The 25,298-nt window shown below is 41.3% G+C and overlaps 1 protein-coding gene across 1 annotated transcript in view; it reads right to left on the reverse strand.

Moving 5' to 3' along the window:
- Positions 1-204: 204 nt before the first annotated feature.
- LOC142255783 (cell adhesion molecule CEACAM1-like) overlaps positions 205-25,298 on the reverse strand; it is a 26,455-nt gene continuing 1,361 nt past the window's right edge. The window contains exons 2-8 of the mRNA XM_075327229.1: positions 21,854-22,171; positions 18,424-18,696; positions 10,950-11,192; positions 8,389-8,718; positions 6,327-6,425; positions 1,762-1,841; positions 205-264 (exon numbers count right to left, since the gene is read on the reverse strand). Coding sequence (XP_075183344.1) covers positions 205-264; positions 1,762-1,841; positions 6,327-6,425; positions 8,389-8,718; positions 10,950-11,192; positions 18,424-18,696; positions 21,854-22,171 — 1,403 coding nt within the window. The remainder of the gene's footprint in view (positions 265-1,761; positions 1,842-6,326; positions 6,426-8,388; positions 8,719-10,949; positions 11,193-18,423; positions 18,697-21,853; positions 22,172-25,298) is intronic.

Consider the following 25,298-nt stretch of genomic DNA (forward strand, 5'->3'; position numbering starts at 1 on the left):
GGTTTGATGCCAAAAAGTCTGTTTCCAGTTTGGTTACCAAAAGTTGTCGAGGAGCTGTGCCATTTTACTGCCCATGGTTGTTCTGATGTGTTGTAAAAAATATTTTGACAAAAAAAATGAAATTTAAAAATAGATATAAAATTATACTTAAAAAATATCAACAACAATAATACTGTATAAATTAATAATTATTACCAACCGTGTTCAATTCTTGCGGCCTGCCAGCACATTACCATATAAAGATTCTTCTTGATATTGCATTTGCTGGATAAAAAAGCAAAATAATTAAGTAGAAAGATTTTTATCAGAAAAGTACATTAAAGCAAAATATGTCAGATATCCAATCTAATGGCAAAATGCCATATGGGGTCATTGCCTGCTCAGGAACTGCTACAAGAGTAGCTGTCAATCACAGGACGTCACTTTCTCTCTCTCTATCTATCTATCTATCTATCTATATATATATTTATATTATTTGGGGTTTTTTTTTAGTTTTTTTTGTTAAACTGGAGTAAATGCTATTGTTCTCCTATTCTGGCATTTATTTTTTGCTCCCGTGCCTCTTTGAGGCATCAGTATCCACATTAGCCTGTTTACGATCTTTCATAGGTTGTGTATCTGCCTTTGATGTGGGCTCACACGCTGAGCCCACATCTTTCCCTGCACATGTCGACTGATCCAATCAGCCATGTGCCTCTCACAGCCGCAGGTGTCAGAGCTCTGCCTGCGGCTCTTAACCAGGTAACTCCCACTGTCAATCTCTGACAATGAGATTTTACACCCGCAGGAGGGGAGCGCTTCATTCCCCGCTCCCATCGGGTGTGATTTGCACACTTCCGGCCACATTCCAACTAGTCGTGTCTGGCCTCGCTCAATTTACTTGTATTGAGATAGGCAGCTCAGGTCTAGTTGGCACGTGACCGCATGTATGTAAGTGGCATATTCGCAGTCACACACTCTTCTGCTCCCAGCATCGGGACTGGAGAATCCTAACACTGCAAGCTGTGAGGAGTCACAAATCTGCAGTCCCCAAACCTGAACAACCCCTTTACTATTAACACCACATAGTGACATAATATTACGACATAACAGTGCTATACAATGGCCAAGGTGCTCCATTTCTGAGATTTCAAGGCAAGCTTTCGAGGAATATCATAAAAATACGTACATGTAGTTCATTCAAAGACAAATCCAACAATACTTTTACATGGACAGTCTGTTCCTCTGTTACTGAGAAATCAGTATTTGAATTTATATGCAAATGAGGCTGAGGAACTTTGCCTCCGTCACTCCAGCTCTATTCCCCACCCAGTGCCACCTCCTCCTGCTTGACTGACCGTCTCTATGCTGTGTGACTTTAGACAAATGAACAATTAGTTACACAGGAGGCTGCACTTGGCGAGGAATAGAGCTGGAGTGACGGAGGCTTTAGATCTACCATAGTCCTTCAGCCTCATTTGCATATTATTTCAATCTCTGAATTCTCGGTAATACAAGAATGGACTGGCCATGCAACAGGATTGTGTGACATCTTTATGCATATAAATAATTTGGGGTATGAAATACCTGCTGACAGATTCCCTTTAAAATTCTAGTGGTTAGACTATAAATGAGAGCTAGTGGATGTCCCTAGATTTCACAGACCCCGGGGAATTGCCCCTTTTGCCCCCCATTATATAAGTCAATGTGGTAGGTTTTTAGAGGTCTATCAATCATACTTGTGCTGTTCATCTGATAAATCCGACATCTTATTTATTTTACCTTTGGTCCTGGAAGAGTATTTCCATAGATGTGCGATTGCGGCGAAGTACGTTTTTCATTTGCTAATGCATTAGGCTTCCCTGGAGAAATGACACAAAAAACGTACAAGAATGAATAAATGTATAGAATGAAAATTCACTTTTTATATTATAGTTTTTTCACCGCAGTGAGCTCCTTATGTTAGTGAGATATCCTTCATTTTAATCAAAATTTTTAATCAATTTATACAGTTGCATTTATAATTTAGAACCCACATACAGTGCCTACAAGTAGTATTCAACCCCCTGCAGATTTAGCAGGTTTACACATTCGGAATTAACTTGGCATTGTGACATTTGGACTGTAGATCAGCCTGGAAGTGTGAAATGCAGCAAAAAAGAATGTTATTTCTTTTTTTTTTTTTTAAATTGTGAAAAGTTTATTCAGAGGGTCATTTATTATTCAACCCCTCAAACCACCAGAATTCTGTTTGGTTCCCCTAAAGTATTAAGAAGTATTTCAGGCACAAAGAACAATGAGCTTCACATGTTTGGATTAATTCTCTTTTTCCAGCCTTTTCTGACTAATTAAGACCCTCCCCAAACTTGTGAACAGCACTCATACTTGGTCAACATGGGAAAGACAAATGAGCATTCCAAGGCCATCAGAGACAAGATTGTGGAGGGTCACAAGGCTGGCAAGGGGTACAAAACACTTTCCAAGGAGTTGGGCCTACCTGTCTCCACTGTTGGGAGCATCATCCGGAAGTGGAAGGCTTATGGAACTACTGTTAGCCTTCCACGGCCTGGACAGCCTTTGAAAGTTTCCACCCGTGCCAAGGCCAGGCTTGTCCGAAGAGTCAAGGCTAACCCAAGGACAACAAGGAAGGAGCTCCGGGAAGATCTCATGGCAGTGGGGACATTGGTTTCAGTCAATACCATAAGTAACGTACTCCACCGCAATGGTCTCCGTTCCAGACGAGCTCGTAAGGTACCTTTACTTTCAAAGTGTCATGTCAAGGCTCGTCTACAGTTTGCTCATGATCACTTGGAGGACTCTGAGACAGACTGGTTCAAGGTTCTCTGGTCTGATGATACCAAGATCGAGATCTTTGGTGCCAACCACACACGTGACGTTTGGAGACTGGATGGCACTGCATACGACCCCAAGAATACCATCCCTACAGTCAAGCATGGTGGTGGCAGCATCATGCTGTGGGGCTGTTTCTCAGCCAAGGGGCCCGGCCATCTGGTTCGCATCCATGGGAAGATGGATAGCAGGGCCTACCTGGAGATTTTGGCCAAGAACCTCCGCTCCTCCATCAAGGATCTTAAGATGGGTCGTCATTTCATCTTCCAACAAGACAACGACCCAAAGCACACAGCCAAGAAAACCAAGGCCTGGTTCAAGAGGGAAAAAAATCAAGGTGTTGCAGTGGCCTAGTCAGTCTCCTGACCTTAACCCAATTGAAAACTTGTGGAAGGAGCTCAAGATTAAAGTCCACATGAGACACCCAAAGAACCTAGATAACTTGGAGAAGATCTGCATGGAGGAGTGGGCCAAGATAACTCCAGAGACCTGTGCCGGCCTGATCAGGTCTTCTAAAAGACGATTATTAGCTGTAATTGCAAACAAGGGTTATTCCACAAAATATTAAACCTAGGGGTTGAATAATAATTGACCCACACTTTTATGTTGAAAATTTATTAAAATTTAACTGAGCAACATAACTTGTTGGTTTGTAAGATTTATGCATCTGTTAATAAATCCTGCTCTTGTTTGAAGTTTGCAGGCTCTAACTTATTTGCATCTTATCAAACCTGCTAAATCTGCAGGGGGTTGAATACTATTTGTAGGCACTGTATACTATAATATGTACATACTGTCCTGTACATCTATTATTATAATATTATTTATTTATTAATTTAATTCTGGAATATTTTTATATTTAAAGAGAAACTATCATCTGAAAATAAAACTATTGTTTACATTTTTTTTGGCAGTTAAATGTATTTTTTTTATTTTTTTTTTATTTTTTATATCACAAACTTTACTAAAAAAAAAAAAAAATAGAACATTTGCATTTTTCCCATTTGTCACTTGGATTTTTTTTTTTAGATTCCTGTAGGTTCAGGAAATTATCTATGTAAATTAGGAATAATTCTGATCCCATCTTTTGTATTAAAGCAACTAACATTGTAATTCTGTCTCTGATGATAAGATAACTTTTGTAGTCCCTTCCTGAAATGATAGGTTATGATCAGGTCTGCACAACATATGGCCCTTGGGTCACCAGAGGATTTGCTGCGGTCCGCAGACCTCTCCGGGAGACGTTGTCTCCTTTCTTCCATATTCAAATATATTTGCATCTTTAAGACGTGAATGCATTTAAACACTGTGGATCCAAGACTGGGGCATAGAAGGGCAGAGCAGAGGAGAAGCGTGATAAAGTCATCACGCTGCTGACATCATCACACTGCTGCCAGCACCGGTGCAACAGAGTCCCCTGGACGTGAGGCTCCGGTAAGAGTTCCATGGAGGAGCCAAAGGTTAAATGTGTAATTTTCAGGATGAAGTGGGAAGGGGCACAATATAGGGCAGAGTGGATTGTTAAAGGGAGCACAGTATAGCGAGGAAATGTGTGGGGGTGAGACTTTATGCGGAGGGGGCAGTGTGAGGGAAATATTATAAATAAGGGCAATGTGAGTGGAATATTTTGGAGAGGAGCAGTGTATTGGAAAATGTTATGGGGAGGCTCAGTGTTGGGGATGACATTATGGAGAGTGACAGTGTTGGTTGGAGGGAGGATATTATGGAGAGGCTCCGTGTGGGGGGTTATATTATGCAGTGGGGCACTGTGGAATGAGGGGGAAATTCTGGAGAGGCTCAGTGTGAGAGAGGATATTATGGAGAGGCTCAGTGTTGGGTTATTTTATGGAGTGGGGCACTGTGTGGAGATTTTCTGTAGAGGGGCACTATGTGAGGGGAGGATATTATGAAGAGGAGCACTGTGGAAGGGGGATATTATGGAAAGACTCAGTGTGGGGTTGATTATGAAGAAGAGAACTGTGGGGGTATATTATGGAAAGGCTCAGTGTGTGGGGGGATTATGGAGAGAGGCAGTGTGGGGGGAATATTATGGAGAAGGGCTGTGTTATGGGAACATCATGGAGAGAGTTATATTATGGAGAGGGGCAATGTGTGTGGGAGTGTCAGATATTTTGTGCGGAAAGCGATGGAAAGTGATGGACAATAATTTTGTCAGGGGCAGAGCATGGGAGATATCTATCTTTATGTGACAGTGTACATACACTTTTTCTTTTAAGAGCACTGTCTCAGGAATTGCTGCTGAAGATGGAGAAGAGAGAAGTCTGGAGAGACAAGCTCTGGATATCAAATCTAATCATGGTGTCTTTACTATGTGGAGACAAAAGGGATAGGAACAACTCCAATCAAAAAAGATGTCACCTATAAGGTATGTGCATATAATTGCTTGTTTGTGATTCTGACTAATTCTCATCAGTAGTGTGGTTCTTGTATGATCTGTATTCTGATGATGGCTGGTGAAAGCTCCCAGTATCCCCTAACAACATTTATTAATGACATACTGGGAATTGTTGTTTCAAGTGATACAATTGTATATGGGGCTGACCTAACATTACCTTTGATCATTGCACTATACTTGGTGCTGCATTCATGTACTGATGGTGATTCTGGCTCTGTGTTCATGTACTGACAATGGTTCTGGTGCTGCATTCTTGTACGGATGAGGGTTTTGGCGCTACACTAATGTTCTAATGGTGGTTCTGATGCTGCATTAATGTACCGACGGTGGTTCTGGCACTGCATTCATGTACTGACAGTGGTCCTGATCCTGCTTTCATGTTCTGATGGTTGTCCTGAAGCTGCATTCATGCACTGATGGTGGTTCTGGATCTGCATTCCTGTACTGATTGTGGTTCTGGAGCTGCATTCCTGTACTGATGGTGGTTCTGGAGCTGCATTCCTGTGCTGAGGGTGGTTCTGGTGATGCATTCCTGTACTGATGGTGGTTCTGGTGATGCACTCAGGTACTAGTGGTGGCTATGATCTTCTATATAAGAATCAATCCATAACATACTTCATGGCTATTTTAAAACGTAATCTCAAATCTTTGTTTTGAGTATTTTTGTGAGGAGGATTTGGTGAGTTTCTGCTTAAAAAAAACATCTTAAGTCTATGTGTGTTCACACTGATTTTTTTGAAGCAGATACTGAGCAGAAACTTTCCAAATCCTCCTCAAAGAGTTAAAACCTGGTTCTGGTGATGCAATAATGTACTGATGGTGGTTTTGATTATGTATTTATGTAAATACCCCTTTAAATTCTTTTTGCAGCACTTGGGATTGATTCAGTATGGTAATAAGGCCATTGGACTAAAAAATGTTCTGCACCCCTAGATTAAATGCATCTGTAAGGAAAAGCTGATTATTACAGAGCTCCACTGCAAGCACCAACTAATATTCAATTAGCAAATGAAAGCATAGGATCATGAAAAAACATATTGACAGTTACATATGGACAAAATGATTTAAGAAGTTTACAAACCTTGTTTTCTCTTCAAGATGAAGTATACAACAACACCAGCCATGGTAAGTCCGACTAGTGTCGCAATTACAATTCCAGCTATTACATCAACATTTAGTACTGTGGAATAAAAAAGCAAATCCCAATGATATTTTTTTAGAGATAGGGCAATAGTAAATTTATGCACTGGCCGGTAGAACAAACTAATGATGATTCCTGATGCTGCATTCATGTACTGACAATGGTTCTGGCACTGCATTCATGTACTGACAGTGGTCCTGATTATGCATCCATGTTCTGATGGTTGTCCTGATGCTGCATTCATGTACTGATAGTAGTTCTGGAGCTTCTATCCTGTACTGAAGGTGGTTCTGGTGCCGTACTCATGTACTGGCGGTGGTTCTGATTTTCTATATATGTTTCAATCCTTAACATACTTCATAGCTATGTTAAAACTTAATGAAAAAGGAAGCAGACATTTCCTTTTCTCTGGCACTCACTTGTGTAGATTGGGAGAGAGTCAGCAGAAAAAAAGGGCTTAAATCACAGTTCTACTGCAATTCAAGGGTCAGGAGAGGAAGCTCCTTTCCCTCATTTGAATCCCATTCAGAAAAATCATCATATTGCACTGTTTGTGCAGCTAATACAGGAAATTGACATTGAATCTGTCCCTCTCAAGGCTACATGTGGAATGAGAGGATATTGTTGTCGAGGACGCTGTTGCCTTCACTAGCTCTTGTGTATCAGCATAGCTTCATCTTTGTGCTACTTTTTCCTTCTACAACCCATGAGGTTGTAGAAGGAAAAAGTGGCACAAGGATCAGACTTTTGCAAAAAAAAAAAAAGTGTGATTTCACGATAGTTTTTGAGATATCTGACTCAGTGTTCACTATATGGTATAACCGATGTGTCAATGTGATGTCTCAGGTCAGTACGAGTTCGTAGACACCAAACATGCATAAGTTTACTTTTATTTAAGGAGTTAAAAAAAATTCAGAAGTTTGTCCAAAAAAGTGGAACACTTTTTACGCCATATTTCACATTTTTCAGGATATGGGGCTCAGTGATGGCTTATTTTTTGTGTCTTCAACTGTTGTTTTTGATGGTACAATTTTTGCACAGATGCTACTTTTTTATCGCCTGTTATTGCATTTTGCGCAAAATTTGCGATGACCAAAACAATGTAATTTTGGCGTTTGGAATTTTTTGGCCGTTATGCTGTTTACTAATCGGATTAATTGATTTTATATTTTGATAGATGGGCATTTCTGAATGTGGCGATACCAAATGTGTGCATATTTTTTTATTTTTTTAACCCTTTAATTTTCAATGGGGCAAATGGGAGGTGATTTGAACTTTTAATTTTTTTTAAACTTTTTAAAACTTTTTTTCTTTAATTTACTAGTCCCCCTAGGGGGGTATAAGGATCAGCAGTCTGATCGCTTTTTCATTTCTCAGAGCAGCATTGCTCTCATCAGGAGAAATGATCCGTTCTTGTTACAGCCAGCGCTCTGTCGGCTGTAACAGGAACTAAATCATGATAGTGACAGGAGTCATCATATAACTCTGTGCTACCTTGACAACCATCGTCTCCCTGTGATCATGTATCGGGGACTCTGATGGTGGCAGGGAAAGGCGCATTCCCGCTGCGTTACTTTAAATTGCGCTGTCATATTTTAAAAGCACGATTTACGGAGCTTACAGGTGTAGGGTGGATCGCGGATCCACCTGCGCGTGCGAGGCACACACTTGCTGTACAAATCAGCAGACATATGCAGGGATTGCCACTGGCTCACCGCAGTAGCCAATGGTGATCACCCCTTTATGATTTAGGATGTACCTTCACGTCCTTAGTCGTAAAGGGGTTAAAGAGTCTTCTTCCCTACTTCAACCAGCTTCCTATTTATGTTCCTATCACTAACACTGATAGAAAGGACAGGGAGAGCAGAGGAGTCAATACAGCCACCAGCAGTGAGCTTTAATATCTATGCAGCAGGAAAACCAGCTATATGAAGGAGTTGCACAGACTTTACAGCAACAAAATGATTTCAATTTTTGAGTATATTGAGTGAAGTTTACTTACCCCGAGATTCCACATTGAGGGTGAAATAGAAGTCCCGCATACCAATTACATTTTTCACTCTACAAAAATATTTTCCGGATTCCATTTTAGTCACCCCAAAGATGTGAAGACTGGAAAAAGTATCATTAGCGGTCACCAAGAATTTCTGATCGTTCTTTATGGGTATGGAATCCACATCATAAAACCAAGAGAAATTAGCAGGGAGGACCTGGACAGAGGGGAGATTTTGTGACCTGGATTCTGGCTGCAAATTCAATGTCAGGACAGCAGTTTCTCCTTCTATTACATCTATTTCTGAATGTTCATTATGCTCCGGGCACTGGGGAGGCTCTGATGGTTGAAAAACAGAATATATGTACTTATTAGGCACGTATTATCTAAAATATGCAAATTTTGTTGAAAAAAGTTTGTTGAAAGACTACAGCACAGCCAATCAACTAGCTTTATTGGACGGGGAAGATGCATGTCCGCTGCTGTGTAAAATAAAGAGAAATAAATGACGGGACTCCCGTTTGATAACCAGTGCAGGTAAAGCAGACAGATGGGAGCTACAACCCACAGCTTTACCTTGCTGGTTATCAAAAATAGAGGGAATCCCACGCCGTTTTTAAAAATGATTTAAATAAATAATTTAAGAAATGGCGTAGGGTCCCTCCTATTTTTGATAGCCAGCATGTTAAAGCTGACAGCTGGGGGCTGGTATTATGAGGCTGGGAGGGTCCATGATTCTGTCACTTTGCCTGGCTTTTCCCGATTGCTCTGGTGTGGTGGCAATTGGAATAATACTTTTGGGGTTGATGTCAGCTGTGAATTGACAGCTGGAATTAAGCCTAAGGGTTAGTAATGGAGAGGCGTCTCTCAGAGATCCCCAATACTAGCCCGATAGGTAAAGAGTTAAAAAAAACACAGTGAAAAAATAGTTTACTTGAACAAACATTCTAACACCCTTTAGAAAAGCCCGGCAAAGCGCCAGAATTGGTGCATCTAATGGATGTGCCACTTTTGGAGTAGCTGCAGACTGCTATTTCCAGACCGGGAGGGGCCAAATAACCATGGACCTTACCAGCCTGATAATATTGGCCCCTAGCTGTCTGCTTATCTTGGGCTGGTTATCAAATATAACAATAATTATAAAAATGTCATAGCATCCCTTTTATTTTTGAGAACCGGCCATGATAAAGCTGACAGCTGAGAGTTGCAGCCCCCAGCTGTCTGCTTTATCTGAATTGGTTATCAAAAATAAACGGGAACCTACATCATTTATTTTTTATTTATTCACTATCCACATTTGTTTGCCCATTTTGCTTCCTATTGCAGCACCCTAACCCTTACTACGAACATTTTACAGCTATTTTACAGCACAGAAGTTGGAGTCTCCTTTGACTTATATGGGGTTCAGGATCTAGGGTAAAGTTTTAGTGAAGTCAACTAAAGTCAAGCCGAACCCAATGAACCCGAACTTCCATGGTTCTGCTTATCTCTACAGAACAGTTGTATTTTATGTGTTCTGTATTTCTTCCACACACAGGATAGGGGATAATTTTACAATCACTGGTGGTCCGACCTCTGTGGCTTCCAGCATCCAGAAAAAGGAGCCCCGGCTGGTTGATCATGAACATGGCTGTTTCATTCATTCAAATGGGAATGCCAAAGATTAGCTGAGCGAAGAGCTCGGCAAACTCTGACGTTCCCATTAAGAGTGAATAGAATGGCACTGTGCATGATCAACCACCGCTCCATTCACATGGCGCTCTTCATAGCCCCTGTTGTCTGGATCCCTGGTGACCATGGCACTTGGACCCCCATGGATCAGAAAAAGTTATAATTTATCCTGTGGATAGGGGATAACTTTCAAACTTGAGAATACCCCTTTAAAGAGGAACAACCACCAGGATTTTCCTATATAAACTAAAGCCTTAGCTATACTGGTGCTATCATGCTGATTCTATACATACCTTTAGTTGTGAGATCGGATGTATAGTTTCTGAAATACAGGCAAGTAAAGGTTGCAAAATGCACTGTTATTTGATTGACAGGTGCAACAGAATATCTAATAGATGGGTCGGGATAGTCCTTCATCCCCCTGCTTCTGTTATTACAGGGGAGGAGGAGGAGGAGGAAGGACAGACAGGCTGACAGGGGCAGGAATAACTAGCAAAACCCAACCCATCTATTAGATATTCTGTTGCACCTGTCAATCAAATAAAAGTACATTTCGCAAACTTTACTTGCCTGTATTTCAGAAACTATACATCCGATCTCACAACTAAAAGTATATATAGAATCAGCATGATGGCACCAGTATAGCACTGGCTTTAGTTTATATAGGAAAATCCTGGTGGTTGGTCCTCTTTAATGTATACCAGATATGAACAGGAGCAGGAGAAACACATATGGGAATAAAGTTACGCAACTTTTTATGTCAATGGTTCAAAATGGTCCCACTTTTTGCTCGATTTATTCTGAAAAATTTCCATAGAAGCAAATAATCGGAATATTGATTTACAATCTAATTGGTTTTGCAGACTGAGTCTGTTCAATTAGAACAATTGAATTCTTACCAAATATTAATGTACAGCTTGAGTTTCTTCCGAGCTGAGTGCCAGTACAGGTGAAACTGGTCCCTTGGGTTATGGAGGACATGCTTACATTTTGGTATTTTTGATTGAAGAGCGTCTGATTTAATTTATTTTTAATGAAAATAGTCAGACCCGCTGCAGGTTGTCCTCCTGGCCAAGAACAGATGAGGTATACTCCCACATTTTGGGGTTGGACAGTACAGCGGATGTTGCCCTCTGGATACCCTGTAAGACAAAACATTATAAATCATCTCTATTGAATATAAATTATATATTGGTAGAGCAATGGGAAACCAGATGTTATGTCTTTGTATATGCACATACAGTACAGACCAAAAGTTTGGACACACCTTCTCATTCAAAGAGTTTTCTTTATTTTCATGACTCTAAAAATTGTAGATTCACATTGAAGGCATCAAAACTATGAATTAACACATGTGGAATGAAATACTTAACAAAAAAGTGTGAAACAACTGAAAATATGTCTTATATTCTAGGTTCTTCAAAGTAGCCACCTTTTGCTTTGATTACTCTTTTGCACACTCTTGAGATTCTCTTGATGAGCTTCTAGAGGTAGTCACCGGAAATGGTTTTCCAACAGTCTTGAAGGAGTTCCCAGAGATGCTTAGCACTTGTTGGCCCTTTTGCCTTCACTCTGCGGTCCAGCTCACCCCAAACCATCTCGATTGGGTTCAGGTCTGGTAACTGTGGAGGCCAGGTCATCTGGCGTAGCACCCCATCACTCTCCTTCTTAGTCAAATAGCCCTTACACAGCCTGGAGGTGTGTTTGGGGTCATTGTCCTGTTGAAAAATAAATGATGGTCCAACTAAACACAAACCAGATAGAATAGCACGCCGCTGCAAGATGCTGTGGTAGCCATGCTGGTTCTGTATGCCTTCTATTTTGAATAAATCCCCAACAGTGTCACCAGCAAAGCCCCCCCACACCATCACACCTCCTCCTCCATGCTTCACGGTGGGAACCAGCCATGTAGAGTCCATCCGTTCACCTTTTCTACAAAGACACGGTGGTTGGATCCAAAGATCTCAAATTTGGACTCATCAGACCAAAGCACAGGTTTCCACTGGTCTAATGACCATTCCTTCTGTTCTTTAGCCCAAACAAGTCTCTTCTGCTTGTGCCTGTCCTTAGCAGTGGTTTCCTAGCAGCTATTTTACCATGAAGGCTGCTGCACAAAGTCTCCTCTTAATAGTTGTTCTAGAGATGAGAAGGTGTGTCCAAACCTTTGGTCTGTACTGTACATAACTATTTAATAGGAATTTGTAAACCTACTGTTTAACCTCTTAGACTTATGGCGCATTATGTCCATCATAAATCGGCTTTCTTGCCTTCTATGCAGGCTCGCAAGATGAGCCTGCATTTTTCCCAGCAGATGATGGCTGTATTATTCAGCCATCATCTGCACCTAACAGCTGCGGGCAGAGCTTTTCTTTGCCCACAACTATTACCTCTTAAATGTTGCTGTCAATCAGTGATAGGGTCATTTTAATTTGGGCCAGCTGGGTGGCCATGCTGTTATAGCCCTTAATCAGCACTCTCGCGATACGATCGGGGAATGCTAAAGGATTGCCATGACAGCCATTGGTCTGCTATCATCATGATACTCCTGTGAAAACCAGCCAGTGGCCAGCATTCATAGGAGACTGTGATTTTTGCTATACAGTGTGTCCACCCATATCCTGTCCACCGCCACTAACTTGAGAACGGCGACAGCTATAGGCATAGAAGTGGTGTCTAGGTATAGTAAAGTATCCATGTGCTACGCAATGAAACCACCTATAGCGCCACCTGGTGGAAAACAACGGAGTTAGCATTTTTATCTCAAAAATGGAACGAGATAAAGAAAAAAAGTGAATTACAAAGTAGTAGGGCATCATCAATTCAATACGAATCGACCCCTTGTATACAAAAATGCTATGATATGAAACCCATGACCCCCCAAAACATTGAATGCTGGTCACACATATGGCGCTCATTTAACTTTGATGCTCAAAGTAGACCCCGTCAGCTGCAATGCACATCTGGACTCTGCACAGCATACTGTATCTTGCTGCAATGCACATCTGGCCTCTGCACAGCATACTGTATCTTGCTGCACGTTGTGCAATATGGTAGGTGACACGTTTGCACAAGCATCTGTGATACGTCGTCGTAGGTCCTGCAATGTTGGTGGAGGGGTCGCATACACCTGCTGTTTGATGTGACCTCACAGAAAGAAGTCCAATGGGGTCAGGTCAGGTGAGCGTGGAGGCCACTCCACACAGCCGCCATACCCAATGACTTGTAGAAAGGTGTCCATGAGGTATCGCTTCACGTCCACAGCCTTGTGAGTTTTACACGTTCTAATCATAGCATTTCTGTATGCAAGGTATCGATTCGTATTGAATTGATGATGCCCTACAACTTTGTAATTCACTTTTTTTCTCTATCTCGTTCCGTTTTCAAGATAAGAATGCTAACTCCGTTGTTTTCCACCAGGTGGCGCTATAGGTGATTTCATTGCGTAGTGCTTGGCTACTTTACTATACCTAGACACCACTTTTATGCCTATAGCTACCGCCATTCTCAAGTTAATGGCGGTGGACAGGGTATGGGTGGACACACTGTATACAGCAATACTGTGCTTTTGCTGTTTATAGCACAAGTGATCGGATAATCCCAGAGTCAGGTCCCCTAAGGGACTTACGATACTTGCAAATATTTTTATTTATTTTTTGTGAATTTATTATTTAGAATTTTTTTTTTTGTTTCCAAAGTCTTCATCAAAACCAACCATCAATATTTCTCTGTTCCCACTTCCTATTTCAATGCTTTGCATTTCCATAGAACCACATGAACCCAACAGAATGGAAAACGAGATCTTTGTTTTCTTAGAAATATCACCAGATTTGAATATCTTTTCTAGTTTTCTTATCTGTCCCACTGTTCGCATGTCTCATAGTTCCTATTTGTTCAATTTATCATTGCTAATGATTTATCCAAGTAGGCAAATGATGTCCATTAGTGTTTTATCACCAGGTACTCTATGGTGGGCCGTTGTCTTGTTATATAAGTCTTAACTTTTCAGGTCTTCTTCATTGCCAACCTTGAGTGTTGAGTCATCGACAAGTTGTAGGTTATTGCATTTTCCACCAATCTTGGGTTTTTTCTTCAGCCCATCTTCACACAGTTTTGGGCTCTTTTCACATTGTGACCTCCCAACGTAAATTTTGGACATATGGATTCATTGGAATCTTGCACCCAATGCCTCAACAGACTGTGCTACTCTAGACCGCAAAAAAAAAAAAAAAAAGGAAAGCCTGACTTACAGCCACCAGATGAAGGCCAAAAGGTCACCACAATCTGGAGGCCAAAACATCACCACCATCTGGAAGCCAAAATGTCACCAACCATCTGGAGGCCAAAACATCACCACCATCTGGAGGCCAAAATGTTACCACCATCTGGAAGTCAAGAAGTCACCACCAGCTGGAGGCCAAAACGTCACCACCATCTGGAGGGCAAAACATCACCACCATCTGGAGGCCAAAATGTCACCACCAGCTGGAGGCCAAAACGTCGCCACCATCTGGAGGTTAAGACATCAACGCCATCTGGAGGCCAAAACGTCACCACCATCTGGAGGCCAAGATGTCACCACCATCTGGAGGCCAAGAAGTCACCATCATTTGGAGGACAAAACGTCACCACCATATGGATGTCAAAACGTCACCACCATCTGGAGACCAAAACGTCACCACTATCTGAGGGCCAAAAAGTCACAACCATCTAGTAAATAAGTACCTATGGATTTGCAAAGCTCTCATGGTGTATACAACAAATAAAAATTGCAATTACAGCAAGAAGCACCCTATAGCATCAATATATATTGGTAATAAAGGGATTTTCCACCTAGATTTCACCAAGCAGTGAGTCTTACTAACAGTCCCAACAGTGTGTAATAGAAACACTGTTAGGATTCATCTCTACTTGCCAGATCAAGTGGTCAACCCATTGTCATCCTTGCCAATAGATGACATCACGACAATTTGGCTAATCAAAAGCCGCATTAGGGATCCTGGAAGGTGAGAGATTTGGGAGCCTCCACTCAAGCATCTAGAGACTGTTGACCTGGCTGATGGACAGAAGGTCTGCAAATCGGTCTGCTAAGCTTTAGTCACTTCAAATATGCGAATTGCATACTTGCATCCACAAGCTAACTAGCTTTTTATCAATGTTGAGAAAAGTGAATGAGAAAGACCCAAACATGCAAATTGCTATGTGATGGCTGTTAGATCTGGAAAGCAGAACAGAATCCAAACAGTAATTATATTACACACTAAGTGATTAGGACTGTAGGTACGGTGTTCGTTTCTTTGTAGGCCCCATTCCATATTTGGTAAACAGGAAAATTATGTGCTTTACCAAAAAGCTCTATCTTGGTCTCATCTGCCTACAAGATGCTTTCCCAGAAGGCAAAGCATAATCCTAACAGTGGTTTATTACACACTAAGGAATTAGGACTGTAGGTCTTGTGTTCTTTTCTTTGTAGGCCTCATTCCATATTTGATAAACAGGAAAATGATGTGCTTTGCCAAAAAAACTCTATCTTGGTTTCATCTGTCCACAAGACTCTTTCCCAAATGGATTTTGCTTACTCATGTACATTTTGGCAAACTGCAGTCTAGCTTTTATATGTCTGTGTCAGCAGTGGGGTCCTCCTGGGTCTCCTCCATAGTGCTTCATTTCAATCAGATGTGGACTGATAGTTTGTGCTGACACTGATGCACCTAAGCCTGTAGGACAGCTTGAGTTTCTTTGGAACGTGATTGGGGCTTATCCACTTATCCTGGACTATCCTGCATTACAACCTTTCATCAATTTTTCTCTGTCACCATCCAGGGAGATTAGCTACAGTGCCATGGGTTGTAAACTACTTGATTATTTTGCGCACCGTGGACAAAGGAACATCAAGATTTCTGGAGATGGACATGGTAACCTTGAGATTGTTGATATTTCTCAACAATTTTGGTTCTTAAGTCCTCAGACTGTTCTCTTCTCTTTCTGTTTGCCATGGTTATTGTAGAATCAGAAGATAAGGGGTTATAATGCGCAATAGGGTCTTATCCAAAAGAAATGCTAATGACTTGCAAGGCTGACCTGCTCACCTTGTTAAAATGTGGTAACCACAACACGAGACGTTTGATGTATTTGGATAGCTGCTGTAAAATTCACAGACCAAGAGTCTAACGATATCGGGATGGAAGGAAAATGTGGCTACCTCCGCAATATGCTGCAGAAGAACCTTCATCACTAACCCCATCTCAGGACAGCAGACACCAGGGCAGAAATCAGTGGAAAGTACAGGCCCAGCATAACGCAGAGATATTCACATTTTAATTACATCCCACGCATAGTGTGGCATCCACAGAGAAACAATGAAAAGATAGAGTCAACTTCTTCCTTTTTTATCTGATTTCAGGTGTGATTTTCATATTGCCCACGCCTGTTAATCAAACTATAGATGCCCATAAATGTAGTGATGTGTAATAATGAAAAATGACGCACGGAAAAAGTATTGCACACGCTTACTGAAACTGATTTATGATTTCATACAAAAGCCTTTGTTGGTGTTGAAGCTTCAAGACGCCTCCTGTATGGAGATACCAGTCACATGCATTGCTCAGGTTGGGTTTTGGTCCATGCTTCCACACAAACACTCTTCAAATCCTGATGGTTTGGGGGGCTCTTTCTCTGAACTCTGAGCTTTAGTTCCTTACAAAAAATGTTTTATTGGATTCAGGTCAAGTGATCGGCTCGACCAATCTAGCAGCCTTATTTTCTTTGAAGCAAATTGAAAGGTTTCTTTTCTGTGTTCATTGACTTGCTGAAATTTCCGCCTTCATTTCGTCTTCATCATCCTGGTAGATGGCGACACATTTTTATCAAGCTTGTCTCTGTGTGAAAGTGGTCTGAGCTGTAGTATGTTTGTTTAAACGTAATAAGAATATCTGTGTATGTAAATAATCAAAATGTAGATACAGTTGTATAATAATCTGTCTGTCTATGTAGCAATTGCACAGATCTATAATACTCCCTGTTCAAAGTTGTGTAGTCATGAAGGGGTTACCAAGGATAAGTGAACAGATGTACAAATAATGGAAGTTTTCAAATAATGAGCAAAAGTCTTATCAGTAATGTTCACACAGAAAGAATGTGCAAGGAACAAAGATGTGTTTTACAAGATGCTGTGAAAAATTAAGGAGTGGAGAACTCCCTGTTTAGCTGCAAAGCCAAAGTAGCTTTCCTGTATAATTGGGTGACTTCCAATACACGAGTTCAGTTAGTGATGCTGGCTCAAGGAGAACATGTCTTATGTATTCATTGTCTGATACATTGATATATCGGCACTGGTATACAGCTAATACGGCACCGTCTCTGCTATCCCAAACGAAGACTCCATTAGCAGTCTTCACCCAAATTCCTCCCTTGACATCTGTACATTTCTCCATTCTTCCTTCCTTCAACAATATAAAGTTTGCCAGTGCCATATGCTGAAAAAATGTCCTACACTATGTTTATCCCACCTTCCGAATTCACTATTGGTATGGAGTTTGGGGGTGATATGCAGTTGCCTTTCGGCCTCCAAACATGATGGCATCCAAAGTGTTCAATTTTGGCCTCTTCTGACTAGACTATATTCTCCCAGTATTTCACAGTCTTTTCTAAATGTTGTTGAGCAAACTTTAAAAGTGCTTGAACCTGGCGAGCATCCATACAGGAGTGTGCATACAGGTCATGGAGGGTTAGTGCATTACTTATTGGTTTCTTTGAAACAATTGAAGCTGCCGATTCCAGGTCTTTCTGTAGCTCTCTCCTTGACTCTTGGACAACTCTTCTGATAATTCTTTTCACTCCCCTGTCTGAAATCTTTCCTAATCATGGCCAGTTTATGGTGAAATGATGTTCCTCCCATTTCCGGATTATGGCTCCAAGAGTGCTCACTGGAAGCTTCAGTAACTCAATGCCATCAGTATGTTTTGGAACAATAATGTTTTGAAGATCTTGAGACAGCTCACTGGTTTTACCCATCATGAGATGTTTCTTGTGTGGCTCCTTGGTAATAAGACACCTTTTTATAGGCCATCAGTTGAGCCAGCTGGTATTATTTTGCACTAAGTGGCAGAATAGCTTTAGAATTTCTGATAGAGTTCAGCTGGTGTCATAACTTTCCTGGGGATTTTGCACCTCTCTTATTTGATGTGTTCAATACTTTTTCTCATTATTACACATAGCTTAATTTATGGACATCTATGGTTTCATTTCTTTGGCTGTGTGGATTGGATGGGCTTTTATAGACATCTGATGATAATTTAATGTCAATACCAAATTTAGAAATATATTTACTTAGAAAATTGAAAAATTGGAGAGCAGGAACATAGAACACAAACTTACATGACACAGTCACATCCAGGGGGTTGCTGGTGTTGGTGCTGCTATGATTCTGGATGGTGCAGGTATATTGTCCGCTGTCACTCTCAGATATCGGGGTGAAGTCCAGGAATGATCCCCGGCAGATCACACGATCAGAGCAGATGATCTTCTGACCGTCCCGGTAGAAAGTGTAAGAAGTCACAGTCTGACCCCCGGCATCACACTGGAGGGTCACATCGGTGCCTCTGATAAACTTCTGGTTGTCCGATTTGAGAACTGGAGCAGAAAGATAAGCTTCAGGAAAAAAAAAAGTATATAAATGTGAATAAATGTGGATAATTTACTAGAATGCAACAAAGGGAAGTCAAAAAACATTACAACGGTTGCCCCATCCGAGCAACAGGCACAAGTACGCTATTAACGTGGGTGCACATCCATGGTGTGCATAGCACGCTACCTAGGGTGCTGCGAAAAACAGTTAAAATATAGTTGTGGGGGTGATGCCAAAAGGACTTCTGCACCTGTGACTGGCTACCAAGGGTAGGGGACTCCATTAGTGCCATGACATGTAAATTTTAACTTTGCCCAGATAATCCCTTTAAATGATACATATACAGTGGGGGAAAAAAAGTATTTAGTCAGCCACCAATTGTGCAACTTCTCAAACCTAAAAAAATGACGTCGGTCTCTAATTGACATCATAGGTGACCACAACTATGAGAGACAAAATGAGAAACCAAATCCAGAAAATCACCGCGTCTGATTTGGCAGATTATTTTGAAAATTATGGTGGAAAATAAGTATTTGGTCAATAACAAAAGTTCATCTCAATATTTTGTTATACATCCTTTGTTGGCAATGACAGAGCTCAGACGTTTTCTGTAAGTCTTCCTAAGGTTGGCACACACTGTTGGTGGTATGCTGGCCCTTTCCTCCATGCAGATCTCCTCTAGAGCAGTGATGTTTTGGGCCTGACGCTGGGCTACACGGACTTTCAACTCCCTCCAAAGGTTTTCTATGGGGTTGAGATCTGGAGACTGGCTAGGCCACTCTAGGACCTTCATATGCTTCTTACGAAGCCACTCCTTCGTTCCCCTGGTGGTGTGCTTGGGATCATTATCATGCTGAAAGACTCAGCCACGTTTCTTCTTCAAAGGCCTTGCTGATTGATGGAGATTTGCACTCAGAATCTCACAATACATGGCCCCATTCATTCTTTCATGTTCACAGATCAGTCGTCCTGGTCCCTTTGTAGAGAAAAAGCCCCAAAGCATGATGATGCCACTCCCATGCTTCACAGTAGGTATGGTGTTCTTTGGATGCAACTCAGCATTCTGGCTCTTCCAAACATGACGAGTTGTGTTTCTACCAAACAGTTCTACTTTGGTTTCATCAGAACATATGACATTCTCCCAATACTCTTCTGGATAATCCAAATGCTCAACTTCAGAAGGGCCTGGACATGTACTGGCTTAAGCAAGGGGACACATCTGGCACTGCAGGATCTGAGTCCCTGGCAGCGTAGTGTGTTGCTGATGGTAGCCTTTGTTACAGTGGTCCCAGCTCTATGCAGGTCCTTCACTAGGTCCCCCCATGTGGTTCTGGGATTTTTGCTTATGTTCTTGTGATCATTTTGACCCCACGAGGTGAGATCTTGCGTGGAGCCCCAGATCGAGGGAGATTATCAGTGGTTTTGTATGTCTTCCATTTTCTTATTATTGCTCCCACAGTTGATTTCATCACACCAAGCTGCTTGCCTATTGCAGATTCAATCTTCACAGTTTGGTGCAGGGCTACCATTTTGTTTCTGGTGTCCTTCAACAGTTCTTTGGTCTTCACCATAGTGGAGTTTGGAGTGTGACTGTTTCAGGTTGTGGACAAGCGTCTTTTATACTGATAACAAGTTCAAACAGGGGCCATTACTACAGGTAATGAGTGGAGGACAGAGGAGCCTCATATAGCAGAAGTTAAAGGTCTGTGAGAGCCAGAAATCCTGCATGTTTTTAGGTGAGTAAATACTTATTTTCCACCATAATTTGCAAAAGAAATCTTGCCAAATCAGACGCGGTGATTTTCTGGATTTGTTTTCTCATTTTGTTTCTCATAGTTGTGGTCACCTATGATGTCAATTACAGGCAAATCTCATCTTTTTAAGTGGGAGAACTCTTATGGTCAGCGGGGTCCTCTCTGTCCTGTAGACTGTAAGCTTTTATGGTCAGCAGGGTCCTCTCTCTCTCCTGTAGAGTGTAAGCTCTTATGGTCAGCAGGGTGCTCTCTCTCTCCTGTAGAGTGTAAGCTCTTATGGTCAGTGGGGGTCTCTCTGTCTCTCCTGAAGAGTGTAAGTTCTTATGGTCAGTGCGGTCCTCTCTCGCCTATAGAGTATAAGCTCTTATGGTCAGCAGGGTGCTCTCTCTCTCCTGTAGAGTGTAAGCTCTTATGGTCAGTGGGGGTCTCTCTGTCTCTCCTGAAGAGTGTAAGTTCTTATGGTCAGTGCGGTCCTCTCTCGCCTATAGAGTGTAAGCTCTTATGGTCAGCAGGGTGCTCTCTCTCTCCTGTAGAGTGTAAGCTCTTATGGTCAGTGCAGTCCTCTCTCTCCTGTAGAGTGTAAGTTCTTATGGTCAGCAGGGTCCTCTCTCGCCTGTAGAGTGGAAGCTCTTATGGTCAATGGGGTCCTCTGTCTCCTGTAGAGTGTAAGCTCTTATGGTCAGTGAGCTCCTCTTTCTCCTGTAGAGTGTAAGCTCTTATGGTCAGTGAGCTCCTCTTTCTCCTGTAGAGTGTAAGCTCTTATGGTCAGTGAGCTCCTCTTTCTCCTGTAGAGTGTAAGCTCTTATGGTCAGTGAGCTCCTCTTTCTCCTGTAGAGTGTAACCTCTTATGGTCAGTGGGGTCCTCTCCCTCCTGTAGAGTGTAAGCTCTTATGGTCAGTTGTTATGACTTATGGTCATGCTGTCTCCTTTCATACAAATTATCTTCAGAATTTATTATAATGCTGATTGTTAATATGGCTCAACACGGTATATACTCATATAGGATATCTGCTGGAAATATATAATTGCAATAGCATAGAAAAGAAGCCCATGAATGCTCAGTGGTTAGCACTGCAGTCTTGCAGCGCTGGGGTCCTGGGTTCAATTCCCACCAAGGACACCATCTGCAAGGAGTTTGTATGTTCTCCCCGTGTTTGCGTGGGTTTCCTCCGGGGTCTCCGGTTTCTTCCCACACTCCAAAAACATACAGAGAGGGACCTTAGATTGTGAGCCCCAATGGGGACAGTGTTGCCAATGTATGTAAAGTGCTGTGGAATTAATAGCGCTATATAAATGAATAAATATTATTATTATTATTATTATGAATAAGTTCTGGCACCCTGTCACCAGTCAGGTGCAATAATCTCTACATATCTTACATTGTGTGTATATATATATATATATATTGCAGATTTTTCATACTCACGGTATATATGAAGGTCATATTCTGCAGTCCAAAATGTGAATTTCACCAAGTCAATGACATCCACTGTATAGATCCCCTGGTCCTCGTATGTGATCTCTCTCAGCTTCAGAGATCCATTGCGAAACAGTTCACATCTTCCCTTGCACCATGGATCATAAATCGGTTCTTTTTCATATTTAATATTCCTTTCTGCAATGACTTTCTGTGATTTTTCCATTATCCATGAAACCTCAGAAATTGTGGGGCTTTTATCCAGATTGAGATACACGGATCGTCCAATGGTCCCATCCACCACTGCAGCCGGAGCAGATACAGACCCTGCAAAAAGAAGGCACGAAAGGAGAATAAAGTGATATAAACGCTGTTATATTCTACACATCAGTCAGAATTTATATCTTCACTCAGTTCTATAAAAAATCAGTATAAAGTGCTCACCTAATAGTAAAAAGAAGAAAAAGCCGGGTACAAGCCCTAGACAATCCATCCGGGTATTAGGCGAGTCGTCCTTGATATGATGTGCAGGTTATTATAATAAGTTGTTCCATCCCCTGGGTTTACATACCGGTGGTTTAGTTATTAACAGCTCATGTTTTACACAATGAATAAAGACCTCCCTAAGACTTTACATCCACACATCCGTCACCAAGGTGGACATGGATGGGGCTTATTATTATTTTTTTTTTTTTTGCAAGAATTAATTTTGTTTTTTTATTTTATTATTTATATGTTTTTATTATTTTGTTACTACTACTACTACTATTACTACTACTGCTAATAATGATAATAATAATATTAATAATAATTAGTAGTACTATTATCATCAGTAGCATAATTATTATTATTATTATTATTACATAGTTACATAGTTATTATTTATATGTTTTTATTATTTTGTTACTACTACTACTACTGCTAATAATGATAATAATAATAATTAGTAGTAGTAGTACTATTATCATCAGTAACATAATTATTATTATTATTACTACATAGTTACATAGTTATTATTTATATGTTTTTATTATTTTGTTACTACTACTACTATTACTACTACTACTACTGCTAATAATGATAATAATAATAATAATAATAATAATTAGTAGTAGTACTATTATCATCAGTAGCATAATAATTATTATTATTACATAGTTATTATTTATGTTTTTATTATTTTGTTACTACTACTACTACTACTACTACTACTACTACTACTAATAATAATAATAATAATAATAATAATTAATTAGTAGTGGTAGTTGTAGTACTATTATCATCAGTAGCAAAATTATTATTATAATTATTATTATTATTACATAGTTACATAGTTATTATTAATATGTTTTTATTATTTTGTTACTACTACTACTACTACTACTACTAATAATAATAATAATAATAATAATAATAATATTCAAATTGTCTCTCCAGTAAAGGAGACAAACTCTAGCACAGCGCCACCTATTGGAAGTAGCGATCCTAAAAGTCACAAGTGGATTTTCGACAATCCTTTGCAATATGACTCAGGATATATAAGCCAGATCAGAATCCCAATTTGCAGACACGGTGTTTCGGGGTGCTTGCCCCTCGTCAGTGCAAAGTATGGGGGTGTCTGATCTGGCTCATGAGAAAGCTATGTGGGGACCACGGGGGAACACTATTCTCCTTAATAATAATAATTAGTAGTGGTAGTAGTAGTACTATTATCATCATTAGCAAAATTATTATTATTAATAATAATGATTAATAATTGCTAACAATAATTAAATTATTATTATGATTATTATTATTACCAGCTGTAGCATCCAGCGTTGCCTTTCTGTCTGTCTATCTGTCTCCCTCTCTCTCTGTCTGCCTCTCTCGCTCTCTTTGTGTCTCTGTCTCTGTGTCACTGTTTATCTCTGTCTCTGTGTATCTCTATATTAGTCTCTGTGTGTCTCAGTCTCTGTGTGTGTCTCTGTATCAGCCTCTGTGTCTCTGTTTCTGTATCTGTGTGTCTCTGCCCTTGTGTGTCTCTCTATGTGTGTTTGTCTCTGTATGTCTATCTCTGTGTGTCTGACTCTGTATGTCTGTCCCTGTGTGTCTTTGCCTCTGTTTTTCTCTATCTCTGTCTGTCTCTGTGTCTGTCTCTCTGTCTCTGTGTGTCTCTCTGTGTGTCCTGTCTCTGTGTGCCTCTTTGTGTCTCTGTCTTTGTGTATCTCTGTCTCTGTGTGTCTCTGTGTCTGTCTCTTCGTCTGTCTATGTGTCTCTGTCACTGTGTCTCTGTCTCTGTATCTGTGTGTCTCTGTCTCTGTGTGTCATTGTCCCTCTTGAGCAAATTCTGATATATATGTTCTATGTTATATATGTCCTCTTCCTGGGCCACTCATGGTGTATATGTCCTCCTCCTGGTATATATGTCTTATCCTGGGGTCCTCCTAGTATATATATCACCCTCCTGGGCGCAGTCTGGTATATATTTCCTCATCCTAGTTGCTGCCCCCTTCCTGGTGTATATGTCCTCCTCCTGGTATATATGTCCCATCCTGGAGGTCTCCTGGCATATTTGTGTTCTGCAAAAAGAAAAAAAAAACCAAAACATTTTACTCACTTTCCCCGGCTCCCACATCACACAACATCTTCTCTGAGCAGTGAGCTGCGACGCATTTCAGCTGGATGCACACCCTCTGCCACGTATCTAGCTGAAGCAAGGCAGGGGCAGGGGTCGGCGGGCAGGAGGAGGTGTGGTCAGCGGGCGGCCCCGGGCAGGGATCAGCGGGCAAGCCACCCCACCACCCCCAGCGATCGTCTTCAGCTCAGAGCGCTTACCTATCCCCGCTGGCTGCTACGTCCTCGACATCTCGGCCGCTTTTACTTGCAGGAGTGCAATGAGGTCACAGAGTCATGACCTCACCTCCTGCTGCACGGCCCAGCGATGACGTGGCGGCACCATGCTCTGTTCCACTGACCCTGCCTCCACTCCAGCACATGGCTAATTGGCATGCTCCGCCCCTTCACATCCAAATTAGTCATGTATAGTAGCGAAGCGACACTGCGGGGCCCCTCTGTTGCGGCTGTGACTGGGGCCTGGTGAAGAGGGGGGTCCTTTCTGCCTGGGGTCTAACAAAGCTAAGTAATTACCCTGGGCCAGCCAGGCCCCCCTCTTCACCGGGCCTGGTACACCAGTCACGGTTGTAATGCCTTAATTGGTGGTCCTGTATCTAGCTGCTGATTACTCAGTTCATTCAAGCTCTGGTTGCAAGCAGGTGGCTTGTACTCATTTGTGGTATCTTTGCTGAAACTTTGCTGAACCTCTACCTGAGTCATCTGCAGATAGGTAGTTCATGCATTTTCCCTCTGTGTATCCTACTTGTGTCTTATATAGTGTTTAGTGGGGTTGACGAGATTATCCCACCCATTCTCTATTTAGGGTCCAGCACTAGGCTTACCTAGGGTCAGGTATCCTGCT

This window comes from Anomaloglossus baeobatrachus, chromosome 11, assembly GCF_048569485.1.
Source record: "Anomaloglossus baeobatrachus isolate aAnoBae1 chromosome 11, aAnoBae1.hap1, whole genome shotgun sequence".
Classification (NCBI taxonomy): Eukaryota; Metazoa; Chordata; class Amphibia; order Anura; family Aromobatidae; genus Anomaloglossus; species Anomaloglossus baeobatrachus.